Here is an 18,037-nt window from a genome sequence, read left to right on the forward strand (position 1 = left end):
CCTGGCTGGTGTCTGCATGTGTCGAAAATATCTGTGACTTTCTTGCTGAAATTGTTAAGTTTTGTGGTATCAATTCTGTCATCACACCAATCACAAGCGTGCTCTTGTGATTGGTGTGTGGAAGTCGGTGCATTTTTTATTATCATTTAAAGTTTAATATTTTTTGAAGAGCATTTTCTGCTTTTCTTTTGTTATCTTTTTTGAATTTATTTTTGTTTGATAATTTTTCTCTTTTTAAGTTTTTATTACCAAGTCTTTACTCTTTTAAAATAAAAACAAATATGCAATTGACATTATTTTTGCGGGTTTTGGTGCTAAATATGTGGGAAATCATAATATTCCATCGGTGTGTAGGTCACTTTTGATTGGTCAAAACCACACACAGATAGAGTCACACACGGATGGAATCACACACTGATAGAATTTCTACTGTATATAAAGTCAGTCTTTTAATGTTATCTAGTGGACAAAAAATACCTTCGTTTTTGTCTAAACATCGGGGATTAGGTAAACGTGAAAACCCCCGAAACAATTGGGATGGATTTTTGGGACTGCTCCCCGAATTACATTTTTATGGTCCAAAAGGCACCAGATAACGTTAAAAAACAGACTGTAAGATAAAACTTAAATTATACTTATTTATTGTTTTTTGTTTTTTAAATTTTTGGGGTATTGGGATAAAAACAAAAATAGCAACAAAGAATAAAAACGCACTTTTAAACAATATAAACGAAAAATCCCGAAAAATAAGATAAAAATATAAAAAAGACGGGTGAACAACGTTGTAGGTGTATACAAAATTTTCGGATACAGTGTAATCATTAATAAATTCAATTATTCTTAACTTACAAGAAATAATAAGTCCAAAAGGTCTATTTTTATTTATTCATAACCAAATAACTTATTATTTTTAACAGTTTTATTTATGTATATAAGTCAAATTGTTTGTTGTTAATTTTTTGTTATATCTACAGATAGAAGAATTATAAGTTGTCATAGAAAAAGTGGTTGTCATGAAAATAATGTTATTAAAAACAAAAAAATCAATTGTTTTCTCAAAAATTTTCGCAGTGTATTGAGTAAGTCGATTATCAAATGAAATAGATATTAAATAATTTGTTTTATGTATTATTTAAGGCATTAAACAAATGTTAATAATGTTAATATTTTGAACTTTTAACAATAATAAAAATTATGTATTTAAAAAAGACTTATTAAATGACGTATATTTGTGTTTTTTGGTGAACCCAACTACAGTAGGAGATATAGACAATGAAAACAATAACCAGCACAAATTGTTTGGTTAATTTGAACACAATAACAGTTTTCATAACGAAATGACATATTTGTAATATAACGTCATATTACACGTTGTTTATCAATGAATGCCTTATGATTAATTATTCATTTTCAACGTTATTAATATACAAACTTGATATGATTATTGCTTGTTAAATTTACACATCCCCAATTTATTCATAATAAATTGCACATCCCCAACATCAGTTCATTTTATACCGTGAGGACAAGGTACAGTCAATTTTAATTTTGAAAATGAGTAAATTTTTTTGTGGTTTTTCTGTTTTTGTATAAAAATAGTATTTTTTAAATTTTTCATCCTTTTGACAACCACTTTCTGAAAAATCAATCCAAACTACCACGGCTTTCAAGTAAATTTACTTGTTAAACAAATTTATAATTATTAAAAATAAATATATAAAAATACTTTTTTATCCTTTTGACAACTACTTTTTTGCATCTGTAATTGGTTTTGACTCAACGTGGTTTTTCTATAAATATAGTTTAATTAATAAAATAACAATTAAATGTATTAATTAAATCAAGTTTTAAAAAAGATCAAAGGAGTGGAGTTTAAAAAACACAAACCAATCAAATTCAATTAATTGATGTTAAAAAAAGCAACAAAGAAGACCACAATTGCTGTTTTTGGATTTGGCTCTGTCGGAAAGTCCTCTATTACCTTCCGGTTGGTGTCCGATTTTTTTGTTCAGTCTTACGACCCAACCATAGAAGACAGCTATTTTGTCACAATGAAAGTTGATGGCAAATCCTATGATTTGTATATATTAGACACAGCCAGATCGAAAGAATATTCTACAATTCGTGACGTTTACACACGTAACGTTGATGGTTTTTAGTTGTCTATTCAATCACAGATAGGGTTTCATTTGACGAACTTGATTATTACAGAAAAAATCTACACAACACTACTTAAATCAAATAATGGACACATTCCAATCGTTTTGTGTGGTAATAAAAGTGATTTAAAAAGTGTAAGAAGTGTGTCTGTTGAAGAAGGCGAAAAACTTGCTGAAGAGTGGCGTGTCTCTTTTTATGAAACATCTGCAAAAAATAAAATAAATATAAACAAAGTTTTTATGGAATAGGTCAGTGATATTGTAAGAACAAAATACGAACAAAAACAAGTTGATGACAAATATAACAAAACACGTGTCGTAGTTTAGTTAAATAAAATTGTGTGTAAATTTTACATGTTGTTTTTAATATGTTTGTATTTATAAACATTATAAATTGCTCTGTTGTAAATTATATTATCAAAAAGAAAATGGTTTTTGTATTTTATTATTATTAAAAAATGATATTTATTTTAAAATGTAATTTTTGACAAGCGTTTCCAAAATAATTATTGCCGAAAATGTGGTATTATAACGTACGAATTTTTAAGAGAATATGTACATTTTGGTTATGAAATGGTGACGTGGGTAATTAGCATTGTGATTTTGGAAACCTCTGATTTTTGAATGAATATGTTATTAACTTAATGGAAATAATAAATTTAAAAGGATATTGTAATTATTATTTAAACCAAAATAATTTATAACACAACCAATAACATAAATTGGGTTTAGACAATTTAATTAATTATTTTAAAACAATTAAAAATGATAAATACAGTTGATTTGGTGATTAATAAAAATATGATATCAAGAAACTTGTACAAACAATCTGAGTTGATAAAATCATTTTTTGGTTTTGGACATTTGTACTATTCAACGTTTTTAATACACTCGTTTATAAAGTAAAATGACGTTCACTCAACTAAAGCCATTTTATTTGACCAACATTTACTCGATGACAGAACATAGATTCAATGTTTGAGTCTGTCAATCATGTTGTACTTTTCTTTATGTTTTATTTCGTTGTTACCAATTTCATCACTTAAAAATCAAGATGTATGTTTTCAAATTTCTTATTTGAATATAACTTTATATGATAAAAATGTTCACCCAACCATTGTTTGTAACAACAGCTTTCTTTTTTATATTGTTACACACAATGTATTTGTATAATAGAATAAATTGATCAAACTGCCCGAGTTTATTTTGATAGAATAACAAAGATTTATTTATAAACAATAATTTATAAAAAACTATATTACAAATAAATAAAACAAGTTAATATTATAAATATAGTTTATGGACTGACTTTATTATATTGTTTAAAAATTAAAAATTGAATTTATGTATCAAACATAAAGCATTGTAGTAGTACTGATAATTACAAGATTTGCAAACTTAAATGTAATTTTAATATAAAATTAAATATACATATAGATACATGAATGTATTTAATGTAATAATTAATAAGTAAACAACAGTTTATATTCTTAATGATTTACTTCAAACACCCAGAAGTGGCACGTTTAAAAAGCGGGTTCTCTCGGGAGCAAAATTGTTTTAGTTTATCAAATAAATAATACCGATTTATAATAAACAGATATTATTGGTTTAATAATAATGTTATTCCAGTCTAAAAAACCAAAATTAATATTGTATTTAATTTTGAAAAGTTAGATTGTGGTTATATATTATTTTAATATTATTTAATTATACATTATAAATTAATCGAGTTTGATATATTTTATAATATATTATTAAATGTAAAAATATAATTAACAAATAAGTAAATAATTTAATTATCTAACTCGTTTTCGATGAATAACTTGGTTTGATTATAATTTATCTTAATCATTAAATGTGATATTATTCTGATATTTATATCCAATATATATATATCTTTGTTGATATTTATCACTTTAGATGGTATTGTAATACTTTGTAAATTATAGCATGCAAAGAAACAACCTATACCAATTGAAGTCACACTTGATGGTATTATAACATTATCTAGATTAAAGCACATAAAGAAACAATCATCGCCAATTGAGATGACACTTGATGGTATTTTAACACTTGTTAAACTGCTGCATTTATAAAAACAATTACAACCAATTGATATAACACTCGATGGTATTGTAACTTTACTTAAATTCAAGCATTCATAAAAACAATAATTGCTTATTGATGTAACACTTGGTGGTATTTTTAAATTCCTCAGATTACAGCAATTACTAAAACATTTATTGCCGATAGATGTCACACTCGATGGTATTGTGATACTACTTAAATCGTAACAATTATAAAAACAACAATCTCCAATTGATCTCACATTTGATGGTATTATCAAACTGGTCAAACTGTGGCATTGATTAAAACATTTAAAACCAATTGTTGTCACATTCAATGGTTAGTTATGACCAAATTGTTTTCTGTTGTTTTTGGTGTATATAATATTTTTAAACTTGATGTTTTGACTTATGTTTTCATCATTAATAGTAACATAATCAACATCAAACCATACTATAATTTGATAAAACATCCGCTTAGGCACATATACTCTGTTTTTGTTAACATCTTCATACATTCATTGTTTACATGGTTTTTATTGAATATAATCAGAAATCCATCGAAAAAGCCTTCATCGTCTATATCCCACAAATGAAGTGTCTCAATGTTTGGGAAGTATCCAAGTGTTTTTGAATTCAACGTTATTGGGTTGAAGTGGAATTTGTCCGTATTACCACGGAACTTTTTGCATACCAATTCTAAATTGATGAAGTCGTTAATTGTTTTAAAGTATTTCGAAACGATCATAGCATGATAGCTGCCAAGTGTAGACATTTTATATTTTACAGTTCTTATGTTATTTAAATATTTACTACTTTTTGTGAAAAAATAATAACAAAATACGTTAATATATCTAGTTTTGACACATTTCCAAAATATTTAGTCATCATTTTTATAGTTATAATCATATTAATGTTTTTTATTGTTTGATTGTGGTTGTTTATAAAAATATTCGAACTTACATTCTAAACAAAACATTAAAGATTATAAAAAAAATATTTCATTTTTTTTAATAATAAATCGTTATATCTTAAATAAAATCGTCTAATAGAAAAGTTATTTATTATTTTGAACATTTGTTTTTATATTTAACCTTAGTAATATATAACCGATTGAATTGAATTAATATTTCAATTTCAAAAAAATATTGTTATTTCTTAAAAATAAATAATACAACAAGTCACCAATGAAAGATAAATAAAAAACTTTCAAATTACTTTAAAAAATCTCATCATTGGTGTTGACAAATACCAAAAAGACAACCATATCAATTGTTGCAAAAAAGTTAAAAAAGCAATCATGCGTTTTGCTTACTTCAACAACCCACACTACAATCAACAAAAAATGCAACGATTCATCAAAAAACAGCGTTCACAAAACAGTGTTTACAATTTAGCGTTGAAAATTCAATTGTTCTTTCATACTAATTTAGCGTTCATATTTTAGCGTTAACAATTTAGTGTTTATAAAATAGCGTTGAATTATATATATATATATATATATATATATATATATATATATATATATATATATATATATATATATATATATATAATGTTATATACAAACAATTAATAAAATTTTGATTGTATAAAGTAATATAATAATAAAATATAATCACAAATACGATGATGATAGTAATATGGTTATAATATTTGGTAATTAATTTAAGTAACATATTTATACTTTTATTGATTAAATGTTTTTAATTAATATTTAACCAGTTTAAATATAATATTATTTAATAAACAGTTAAGTAAAATTTTATATTACAAATTTATAAAAAATTACAATATATTTTGAACTTATGATTTAAACCCTAAATACTCATTATTTGTAATTCTATGGAACAAAATGTCAAGAGGTCCAATTTTGTTGTCGAAATTCCAGTTCAAAAAAGAGACATCCCTCCATTTATTATGAAAATCACAAATTTAAAGAATTGAACGATAAAGCAGTTTTAAATTACAAAATGTTACACCCCGACGTCTTTTCAATTTTTGAATGTATTCATGCTTCGAATGGATGTAAATGTCGTTTTGTATTATTGGATAACAAACAAGGAAAACTTATTTACACTCATTCTGAAGACCAATTACACCAAAATGATATTTACACGTGGAAAAAGTTCGAAGTTAAAACAGTCGTGATTTCTTTAATTTCTTCTTCTCCTTCAATGTCTCCCGATCAAATGGTTTCATCTATTATTTGCGCACCATCTTTTAAAATTGATAATTACACTCCAACAATTCAATATATAAAGCAACAAATAGATTTAATTAAAAGGAAAATGTACGGTACATTACCAAAAAGCATCAAAGAATTGACTTTTCAAGGGATATATTCCAAAACTGTTTCTGGATCACAATTTGTTCAAGACAAAATAATATACAAAGATGAAAATGGTGATGACCGTACAATGTTTATGTTTTTTCTTTACTTCAACTTGAAATTCTAAAAAACAACCAGGCCGTTTTGGGAGATGGAACTTTTCAATGTGTACCTTTAATGTTTTCACAATTATACACACTCCATTCTATTATTGATGGATTTGTTTTTCCGTCTTGTTTTGTTTTAATGGAAAAAAGAACAGAATGTGCATATACATCACTTTTTACAAATTTAAAAGTAAAACAAGGAGTGATAATAACAAAGTTTATGTCAGATTTTGAGTTGTCTTGTAGAAATGCAATAATTATGGTTTATAAAGAAGTTACCTTGCTTGGCTGTTGGTTCCACTTTAAACAGGCCATTTTTAAAAAGGTCAGTAAGTTGGGACTTTCCAAAATTTACACAATAGAAACAAAAGTCAACACGTTTATAAGATCTCTTTTCGCTTTACCATTTCTTAGGCCACAAGAAATTGTCGAAACTGTTCAAGAACTATTTGAAACCATCGATACAATTGACACTTCAGAAGTAAATAAAGACAAATTGAAATTATTGATGACTTATTTTAACAAAGTGTGGATTGTACGTTATCCCCCACCCGAATGGAACCAAAGTTTGGATTTGTTGATGAAAACGAACAATTGGAGTGAATCATTTCATTCTTCATTTTCTCGAAAATTTTACAGAACACACCCAAACGCATTTGTTTTAGTTGAAAAACTTAAAGAAGTTGAAAGAAAAGTTGAAGTTGACTTTAATTCATTTATTAATGGAAAACTTAAAAAACAAACCAATAATTACTATAATAAATACAACGAAGAATTATCAGAATTGCTCACCAAAAGAATGAATTTGTTTGGAAATAATAAATTATTATTTTTAGAAAAAGTGGCAACAATTCCTTTAAAAATCATTATTTCGTTAAAAAAAGATATGGTTAACCAGAAAGTTGATGTAATCGACGATGTACAAAACGTTCTCAATGAAACCTCAATACGTGATGTCGAAGAAATTGATTCATTAATATCAGATGTAGTTGATGAACCCGATTTCAAAATGGGAATATTCAATCATTCCAACATTGAAATTACAGAATGTTCAAAAGAAAAACAATTTAATAAAATGAAAATATTAACAAAAATGAAAATTAAAAAACGCATTCAAGAAATCCAAAAAATAACACACAATTCTCAAAAACCAAGAAAAAGAATAACTGTTAAATTAAATAGTAAAGACATCGAAAATATCGTAAGTGAACTTGATAACATTTCAGGAATCCCTTTCATTCAAACAATGGAATCATCTACAGTTCATTTTAATAAGGAATGTCAAACAATAGAAAGTTCTTCGTTGATAAACAGTTCCGTGACTAACATGGATGATAGTAAAAGTGAGTTATCAAGTAAGAAAAAAAGAAAAACTACAATAATTGGAAAACTAAGAAAAATGACTTAAAAGAAGAAAAAAGATAATTAATTGCGTACTTGTTTTTTAATTTAAAATGTATAGATTTTATTAAATTGGTTACTGTTTATAACAACAAACAAATCATCTTATATTACAAATTATTTTATGTTTGTTTATAATTTGTTTGTATATAACATTATATATATATAATTCAACGCTATTTTATAAACACTAAATTGTTAACGCTAAAATATGAACGCTAAATTAGTATGAAAGAACAATTGAATTTTCAACGCTAAATTGTAAACACTGTTTTGTGAACGCTGTTTTTTGATTTACCAAATGCAACACAATAGTAAGGATTAATGTGATTTGAATAGTCAAAGAATTAACAGCAGCAATTGTTTTATATTTATTGGACAAGAAAAAGAAAGAATGTGTTGATTATTGATCTCGGATGTGTAACTTTTGATGTGTAGTCATCAATTATTAACAACGAAGTGTTCGAGTTGAAGGCGACTTATTGCAACTAACTTTAAAGAAGACTCTGACAACACAATAGTCAACCCCTTTATTGCAAAGTTCAAAAAGATATACAAAAAACATCTCAATCAATGCTTGTGGTGTGAAAAAACTGAAAATGTTAAAAAAGAAAAATGGTAAAAACTATCATTTGCAACAAAAACAAACATTGAGGTTGATCAATTGTATGATAGTATTGAATAATACATTGACTTTAACTAAAATAAATGAAGTTGCTGATAACATTTAACCGGCCAAGCAAACACAAATTTATCGGCAAAAAAGCTGTGGCTCATTTTTATGAGCTATTAAAAAAAAGAAACTAAAAAATAAAAAAATATCAATTAAAAAATCGAAGACTTTGGAAAAACAAATATTTCTTTGTTTTCAAAATGTGACTAATTCGAATTTCATTTATCCCAAAGCTAAATTTTTAGTTTTTTATCATTTTGTTGATAATTGTTGATAAATTTGTTTTTATAGCACAAACTATCTAAAAAACTCGAATAATAAACCAATGTCTGTATTATCTACAGTGAATACAGTAACTGCGAATGATGGTACAAGTGTCTGGGAACAAATTAAAACGAAAAAACTGATCAAAAGTTCAGCTTCAAAGTGGATAGATATCCAGAAGTCCATGGAATAACCGACGAAACAACGCCTTATGAAATATTTAGTTTATTTTTTACTAAAGAGTTGAAAGATTTTGTTATCCTTCAATCGAATAACTATGGGAAAGTCGCCATCAAAAACAAGAAAGGCAAACAAGTTTTCAAAGAAATCACAGAAATAGAATTGGATGCATTCCTTTCGGTATCAATTTCACAAGCCAACTATCAAGACACAAAGCGTCCACTTTCTTCTTTGTGGAAAGGACTCGCTTCAAAGCCAATGTACACTGGACCCATCAGCGTTGAAAGGTATTCTGAAATAAAGTGGGCATTACGTTTCGACACAGAGGCGGCAAGCCGAGTTAATCAAATACATTTGGAAGAAGTCCATTATGAAGAAATTGAGGAAGACCAAATTCACTGTGTAAATGATGATACTTATGACCCACTTGATCAAGTAATTGAAGTATCCAGAAAAAGAACGACGCCATTAATTTCTGATGACCACCGTCCAATTCCAACATTCGACCAAATTGTTGGAAAAATGGATGAAACCCAACCAAAAAGTAGTGTTTTTACTCATATTATCCAAGATACACAAGATATAAACCATCAAATAATTGTCCCAACGCAACAGAATATTCTTACACAACCACATTCTCAATTCATTGGTAATTCGAGTGATATTAGTTCGATTGATGGATTTCACTTCGTACCACTATGCAACAGTAACAATTTAGTGTAAAAAAATATGAATATAAATAAAATAACACAACAAGACAACACAAATGGCTTCCATCAAACACAAAAACCAAGCCAAGCCAATATAATAGATGTTCACAATTTAAATAATACAATTCCTATCACTAAATACACTTCTCAGAGTTTGAACACCTTAAAACAAATAAACGATAATCAATATCAAAATGGTCTTAATTTTGAAGACCAAAGAAACTCACTTTACCCAGATGACGAACTCAACTGGGACAATTTCAATTTTATCAATCAACTTCTTTCTTTATTTCATTCAAAATTAATCGAAGTTCAAAAAACTATATTTAGAAACTTATCTGAGTTGAGCATTGATGAAGATTTGTATCGTTTTTTGGTCGGTGGGTGAATGTTACTAATATGAAGAATAAACCTTCAAAATATGGAATCAAATTCTTCTTGTTGGATGATTCTGTATGTGGTTTTATAATGAATTTGCAAGTCTACAGAGGGGCTTTTAATGGCAAGCATGTTAATAATCTTGGGTCTAAAGTTGTCGTTCAATTGATGAAAGAGCTTAGCAAAGAACAATTGGGCAATAAAAATAATTTGGTTAATTTGACCACTAATAGGTTCTTCACTTCTGTATCAACTGCTGAAATTTTAATAGAACATTTTGTTACTTTGACTGGTACTGTCAATTCTAAAAGGAAATTTGTACCAAGTACTCTTGTAATAAACAAGAAGTCGACTGACGATTACAGACAATTTAAACTATTAAAGACTGTTCCAAATGCCGAAATTGTTATGGTAAATATCAAAGACAAGAATCGCAGTGTGTTAATTCTAGCCTGTCGCAAATTAAATATTATTTACCACAACGAACCCAAACGTTTCAACGTCAACATAATATACAATAAATTTATGGGAGGCGTTGATGTCGCTGATCGACTGATGAAAGCATATTCAACTAAGAGAGCATCTCGACGCTGGTCATCAGCTCTTTTTTATCATATTCTAGACATCGCCATTCACAACGCCTATTTATTATATATTTGGTCCAAAGTTGATTATAAGCCATCAGACTTTGTTGATGATTTCGAAGAAAAAGGAGATACCGTCGTTGTAAATGAGACCGGAAGTTCCACGATTTTAAATCGATGTAATTTAGAATCAAGTGAAATATCAAAACCATCCACATCAAAACAACAAAAAATGACATCAGAAGAAAAATTTTGTGTATATTTTGAATCAAAAATTGCCAAAAACCCAAGAATCAATTTTTATGAGCAACTATCACTTCAGCTTGGAAAACAGAATGCTATATCAAGACTGTCACAAAATCTTCCATACGAAACAAAAATAAAAATTGCTCGTTATTTGGGTGTAAATTTTGAAGAAACGAATACATTATTAGAGACAAGTCCTCTTGTCCCTAAAGGAAGTGGAAGGTGCCATATTTAATTTAAATCAGGTGAAGATAGAGTATCAAAGTGTTGTTTCAAGTATCGATGTTGTGTATGTGGTTTACATGTCTGTAAATACCACTTTGAAAATGTATGTGATTTGTGTAGAGGTAATACCATCACAAAAGCTTGTGAACTTGGCAAAATCCGCCGTGAAAAATAATTATTTTTTATTATTTTATAAACTATTTTTTGAAAAATTTATAATAATTGTTATTATTTGTTTTTTTGCTTTTTTAAATATAATAAAAAACTAAAAATACTTTATTTTAAAAATAAAAATTCAAAAATGATTAAAATAAATTTATGCATTTGATAATGGTAAAAAAATACTCAAAATGCCTATGAAAAGAAAAGTGATCATTAATTTAAGCTTTCCTTAGTTGCTTGGGTTAATTAATGATAAAAAAACAAATGGATTATCAACAACACACTCATCTTTTTTTCATGCTAATTTTTTGTCTGTTTGTAAGTCGTAGTAGCTTATACACGTGCCTCCAATTCAGTTTCATATATTTTTTGTCAAGTTTGATCTTTGTCAAGTCATAGTATTAACCTTTAATTGTTCAGCTATCTAAATCAAAATCGTATCGTTCTTCTTCTCAATATTTTATTGATCAACTTGGACTGTCAAGTCGTTTTTTCTGTGCTATTTTTAAATCGTGTTATTTGTCATATGTGAACTGAACTTTCTTCAATTTGCTATCAGTTGCCTTTTTACATCATTTGCACTATTAGATTTTTGTGTTTCGGAACCAAAATGTGCTAAAATTTTAGTGACTCTGATATTTAACGTGTTATTGTTCGATTGTCATAAATTAACCTTAGGAAGTTAAAACTTGATATTTTATATCAATATTAGTAATTAATTAATAAATCAATTTATCTGTATTTATAAAGATTAAAAAACAAAAAAAACTAAAATTTAAAAGAAACGAGAAAGTTAAAAATTGCGACATTATTACGATAAAATATCAATAAACACAACCGAGGACAAATGTAAACATTGTTTCTTTGTGACTTTCTTTATACCGAGTTATTTATTTGTTTTTGTAATTTTTACAACCACGTTTAATTATAAGGACTTTTTTGTATAATGGCTTGATTTTTTTGTTATTTATTATGTTTTTATTATTTTATAAAAAATATAAATATCTAGTTTTTATTCTAGCAATAATAATTTTCGAAAAATAACTCCTTAACTATATAAAATATTTGATATTTAACAATAGTTTTATCGAAACAACCACAATGAATGTCATTCGTGGTGTTGTTTCGTAAATGATTTTAATTATTTAAATGATTTATTAATATTTAATAATTATATTATTAAATAAATATAGTATTCTTTAAAAAATTTCCTTATAACTTAAAATGGTGAATGATTTTAAAGGCTCAAAAAACTTGGTGTTATTTATATTGATTTGTTTTATCAAAATATTTCTTATTATTTAGCGTTATTCCTTTTTTGGGCTGTGTATTGTAATACTTATAATAAACTTCAAATATAGGTAAAGTATGTTATAAACTCAAAATTTCCCGATTTTTAGACACTTGAATTAAGTTCAATGTAATTTTTAGTGTTTATTGATAATTCCTTGAAATTGTTTACAAAGACGAATTTTGAAATATTTAAAAAAATGAAAAACTGTGGATTTTAAAATGTATGGACTTTCTGGTGATCACGTCATGGTAGTCTCGAAGTACTTTAAGACAATTAACGACTTCATCAATTTAGAATTGGTATGCAAAAAGTTCCGTGGTAATATGGAAAAGTTTCACTTCAACCCAATTCCGTTAAATTCAAAAACATTTAAATACTTTCCAAACATTGAGACACTTCATTTGTGGGATATAGACGATGAAGGCTTTTTCGATGGATTTCTAATCAACGCAAAAGAAAAGAAAAAATGTGGAGATAAAGCTGTTTCAAAGAAAAAGTTATGTCTTATTGTGTGGTTTGAAGTTGATTTTGAAACAATCGACAGAATTCAAAGTCGAAAAATCAAATATCAAAATGTTACTTACACTCAATATAATAGAAAGAAATATGGTAATAACATACCATCGGGTGTAAGTTCCATTGATGATATGTGTTTCGATGGATGTAGTAATCTAAGCAGTGTTATAATACCATCAAGTGTTACATCAATTGGGAATTATTGTTTTTATGAATGTAGTAATTTAAGAAGTCTAACAATACCATTGGGTGTTATATCAATTGGTTATAATTGTTTTAATAAATGCAGCAGTTTAAGCAGTGTCATAATTCCACCAAGTGTTACATCACTTGGTGAATATTGTTTCGGTGAATGTAGTAATATATGCAGTGTCATTATACCATCAAGTGTGAGATCAATTGGCGATTATTGTTTTTATAAATGTAAAAGTTTAAGCAGTATTAACATTTCACCAATTGTTACATCTATTGGCGATTATTGTTTTGATGAATGCAGTAGTTTAAGCAGTATTACAATACCATCGAGTGTTATATCAATAAATGATAATTGTTTTTTATCGAACACTATAGTTCATCAAAGCAAATGAGATAATTTACTTATTACTTATTTGGTTAAAAAACATTGATAAAATTAATTGATAATTTTGAAATTGATAAAATCGAAATATTTTTATAATTGAGTATTTCAGCCCACCCCCACTTACCCTTGAGGTAGTAAATTAACTTGTATTGGAGATGGTGTAAATTAGTAAATATATACCAAGTCATGATTAAAATGATGCATTGTGAACAGATCAATTCATACCATCATACAATGATAATATTTTTAATTATAACAAGTATCATACAGTTAAAGTAAATACAATTATAATTACGACAAATAGACACCTTTGACTGTAAATACAATTAAACATAAACAGTACCGTGATTATTGATATAAACAATATTATCTCTATTCATTTACAGTAAAAAGCATCTATTTGTGGGCCAATGGACCAATCAAATGTAAAACCCAAAAATAATTATTTTGCTCTAAAATTTTGAATTTAGATACATTTAAATAAAAATAAGTGTTTTTATAATTAAAATATTCTAATATCATTAAAATATTTCATTTTTATGTATAAAATAGTGAAAAAAAATATACTACACAATTATATAATTAATCCACAAATAATAATTTTTATATTTTTGAAAACCCACAAATATATGCTTTTTAAGACATATGACTGGATGAGACCCATTAATTGGATACATGTATCTATTTTTTTTCTATCCACTGGACAAACCAGTTTCCATGGATGGCAAAAATAAAACTTATATAAATAGATTATATGTTTTTTTTGTAAACAAAATTTTATTTTGCCGAATTTTTTTTTCAATGTTTGTAAAATCAAAAAAATATTCAGATGTATTCGAACATTAAAACAATAGTAATTATAAATCAAAAATTCTCAAAGTACATCGTTGTATAAAAACATTGTACATATTTTAAAAGATAATTATATTAAATCAAGACATAATTACAAAAATTATAATAAAATATCAAACTTATCAAATATCAAAAGTGTGATTTCCACAACGTTGTATTTGTATCAAAAACCCAATTAATAAACTTTCAAACAAAAACACAACTAAATTAGTTGTTTGTTCTTTGTTTTTGTTGTATATCAAGTCTTCTATAATATCAATATTTACAAACGTCTGTTATTTCAGTGTTTTCCTTGACATTCTGATGTGTACAAATATATTCAACATCAATACAAATGTAAACGACAATACACATTTTTTAATAACATTAATAATAGTGTAATTATACTCACATTTAAAAATATTCTTAACAATAAACATAAATAACATTAAGTGATAAATGAAATATCAATTAAATTTTTTAAACAATTTCAATTTATTACTAAAACATACACAATTAATATTTTAAAAATACATATTTAATTTATTAAATTTGATTTTTAAAAGTTCTCAATTGTTTCCAGTTTTTTAAGTCTGAACAACATAAAATGTAGATAAACAATAATATATAACAACACTATCATCTAATTTAAAGAATAAAATTATGATACATTTATACTTGAAACGTGTTTATATGTATAACTAAACTAAGAATATGTTTATTGTTGATTCATGATAAAATAATATAACACTAATTCAAAAAACATTTTATTAGTTGTTATCATTTATTTACACATACCAATAAAATAATATGATACTTATTAAAGTATTGTATTAAACAGAAAGATCATCACGTTGTGTTGATTTCCCTTAAACAATCAATTTAAATTTATTATGTGCATGTTAATGTGAGCCACAAGTCGGAACCTAAAAATATTTTAAATTGTGTTATTCTCTTAATATTGATGTTATATTTTGAATTTTTAGTTTCATGTTTCATGTTTACATATTTTACAATAACCACTTTTTAATTTTAGGCTGTTTTTCAAATAAAAGTGTAACAAATAACAGTAAAACCCAATACACCAAGTGTTGTTATTAAATTATTAATAATATTATTAAATAGGTGCCTCCATCTTAATTGATTGTGATATTTGTGGTATTATAGAAATACATATATTTACTGTTGTGTTTTTTGTATTTTGAAAAACAATAAAACAAAAGTTAAGAAAAAATAATTGTATTTGATGTCTCACTTAGATGTAATTCTCAACAAAATATGTTAAATGCTAATTGAAAACCTCCAAATAGTTTCACAATAAAATTGATAACAATTGGTTATTATAATTTTTCTTTGTTTCAACAATATGTCAAATAATTTACACAATAGTTACAATGAATAATAAAGAATAACAATGTTATTAAAAGTCATTATTTAACTGTAAATTATATTTATATATACAATATTATATATCTATTATTAATTGATTTAAACATATAAACATGTTAATAAATTTGTTATATAAATAATTAACCGCTATTTTTTAAGGGTAAATAATGGTAAAAATTGAGTTATTTGTGTGACATTTTTTTTAAAACAGAAAAAACAATTCATTGTGATTGATTTTATTGTGTGACTTAATAATATGGTCGTATTTTTCTTCCGAAACTTTTTCTTCATAATTACATAAAAATAAAATAATGTAAATTTGTTATTTAACTAACATTTTATTATTTTTATAATACAACAAACAAGATTAATCACGTGTATTTTATAAACACAACAAAATTAACACATGAATTAAGTTGAACTATTTATTGAATATAAATTTATAATAATTTAAATTTAGTTGATTTAAAGAGTTTCACTGTCAATGACTAAACTTTCATTTCGAAAAGTCCAAATATAATATAAGGCAACTTATGAATTTAAACACAATACATTAAACAAAAACCATAAAACATTAAACCAAGTTTAAGAGTATATATTTGTTTACAACAATTTTTATTATCAACTTATTGCTCTAAAACATTTTAACATGAGATACAGTCAATATATTTGCTCTGTGTCAAATGGTTAAAAAACTTCAATAAAAATTATTATGAACAAAATAATTGTTTACAGTGGTATTCACTTTAGATCCTTTACCCGGCATTTTAAATAATTTTATTTTGAAATAATACAATGAATGTATTTGCATTCTTTCAAAAAGTATACTTTCCTTGACAACATATAATAATCAATTGGTATTCCCGCTTTACGAACTTCATGAAACCAATTGATCATTGCTTCCTCAAGTTCCAGGTTCTGTAATTTTCTTATTCGTTTATACGAGGATAAAAAATTATCAATGTTTCTTTAGAAATTGAACGCAAATGATAAACTTGCTTTGGAGAAATTACTATTTTCAGTTGTTGTCCGACAACTTTGATTACTTTTTGTGAATTTTGATAAGGATCAATTAATTCAATAATTTTCATTTTGTCTCGAAACATCAATGATGTTCTTGTTTTAACACATTTAGATTGCATTAAAACTTAATGATTTAACAGATTTTTTTGAAGTTTTTAAGTCAAAAAATAGATACAAAAGTTTTATTTATTATGTTAATTGTGTTCATACATTTGTCTTTGTTTTTTGATTTATTATAAAATTTATTATTTCTTTAAGATAAAAATAAATGCCAATTGTTTTCAAGATATAGGCAACGTGTTTATTTTGGTTAGAAAAAAAATAATAATCAAAAAAAATATTTTTGTGACAAAAAACAAACCGAGGTATTTTTTGTTAATTATATAATTCCTCATTTTTTCCCTTATATCGAATAACATTGGTACCCGGTATTCCCTTATATCGAATAATGACTGTATATAAAAATAAATATTCTCGGTGTCCAAGGGTTAAAAACTTCAATAAAAATCCTTATGAACAAAATAATTGTTTAATGTTACAAACAATCAAAATTAATCAATTTTTTAATTAAAATTTTTAATTAAAATTTTTAATAACACACAAAATCAAATAGTAACAACACCAATACAGTTTAAATAACAATAAAAAGGTGTAGCAAACAGGATCCTTGATTTTGAACAGGAAAATCAATAGTATGTTTTCATTTTAATTGTTTGAATCACATATAGGTGTAAACTCTTGAATTAAAAATATTTAAAACAAAAAAATTATAAACTCACAAAAAAGAATAAACCACGTTATTGTTTATACATTGTAACTTATACTTGTGTAAATTTGTACCTTAACCAACATAATAACTATATTTAAATTAAATAATTATTTAAAACTGTTGTTTTGTAACAAGTATATATTGT

General features: G+C 25.6%; 3 protein-coding genes across 3 annotated transcripts; 2 read left to right on the top strand and 1 right to left on the bottom strand.

Moving 5' to 3' along the window:
* Nucleotides 1–3,954: 3,954 nt before the first annotated feature.
* EIN_339120 (hypothetical protein) lies at nt 3,955–5,003 on the bottom strand (the record flags this gene model as incomplete). The annotated part of the gene is made up of 2 exons (XM_004256974.1): nt 3,955–4,475; nt 4,700–5,003. The coding sequence occupies 2 exons, from the start codon at nt 5,001–5,003 to the stop codon at nt 3,955–3,957; spliced, it is 825 nt and encodes a 274-aa protein (XP_004257022.1).
* A 1,803-nt stretch (nt 5,004–6,806) lies between these two features.
* On the top strand, nt 6,807–8,075 carry EIN_339130 (hypothetical protein; the record flags this gene model as incomplete). Its single annotated transcript, XM_004256975.1, has 1 exon — nt 6,807–8,075. One exon carries the CDS (start codon nt 6,807–6,809, stop codon nt 8,073–8,075), a length of 1,269 nt encoding a protein of 422 aa, XP_004257023.1.
* A 4,927-nt stretch (nt 8,076–13,002) lies between these two features.
* On the top strand, nt 13,003–13,887 carry EIN_339140 (hypothetical protein; the record flags this gene model as incomplete). Its single annotated transcript, XM_004256976.1, has 1 exon — nt 13,003–13,887. The coding sequence occupies one exon, from the start codon at nt 13,003–13,005 to the stop codon at nt 13,885–13,887; it is 885 nt and encodes a 294-aa protein (XP_004257024.1).
* Nucleotides 13,888–18,037: the final 4,150 nt, after the last annotated feature.

This window comes from Entamoeba invadens (genome assembly GCF_000330505.1).
Source record: "Entamoeba invadens IP1 unplaced genomic scaffold scaff_1105074724569, whole genome shotgun sequence".
Lineage (NCBI taxonomy): Eukaryota > Evosea > Mastigamoebida > Endamoebidae > Entamoeba > Entamoeba invadens.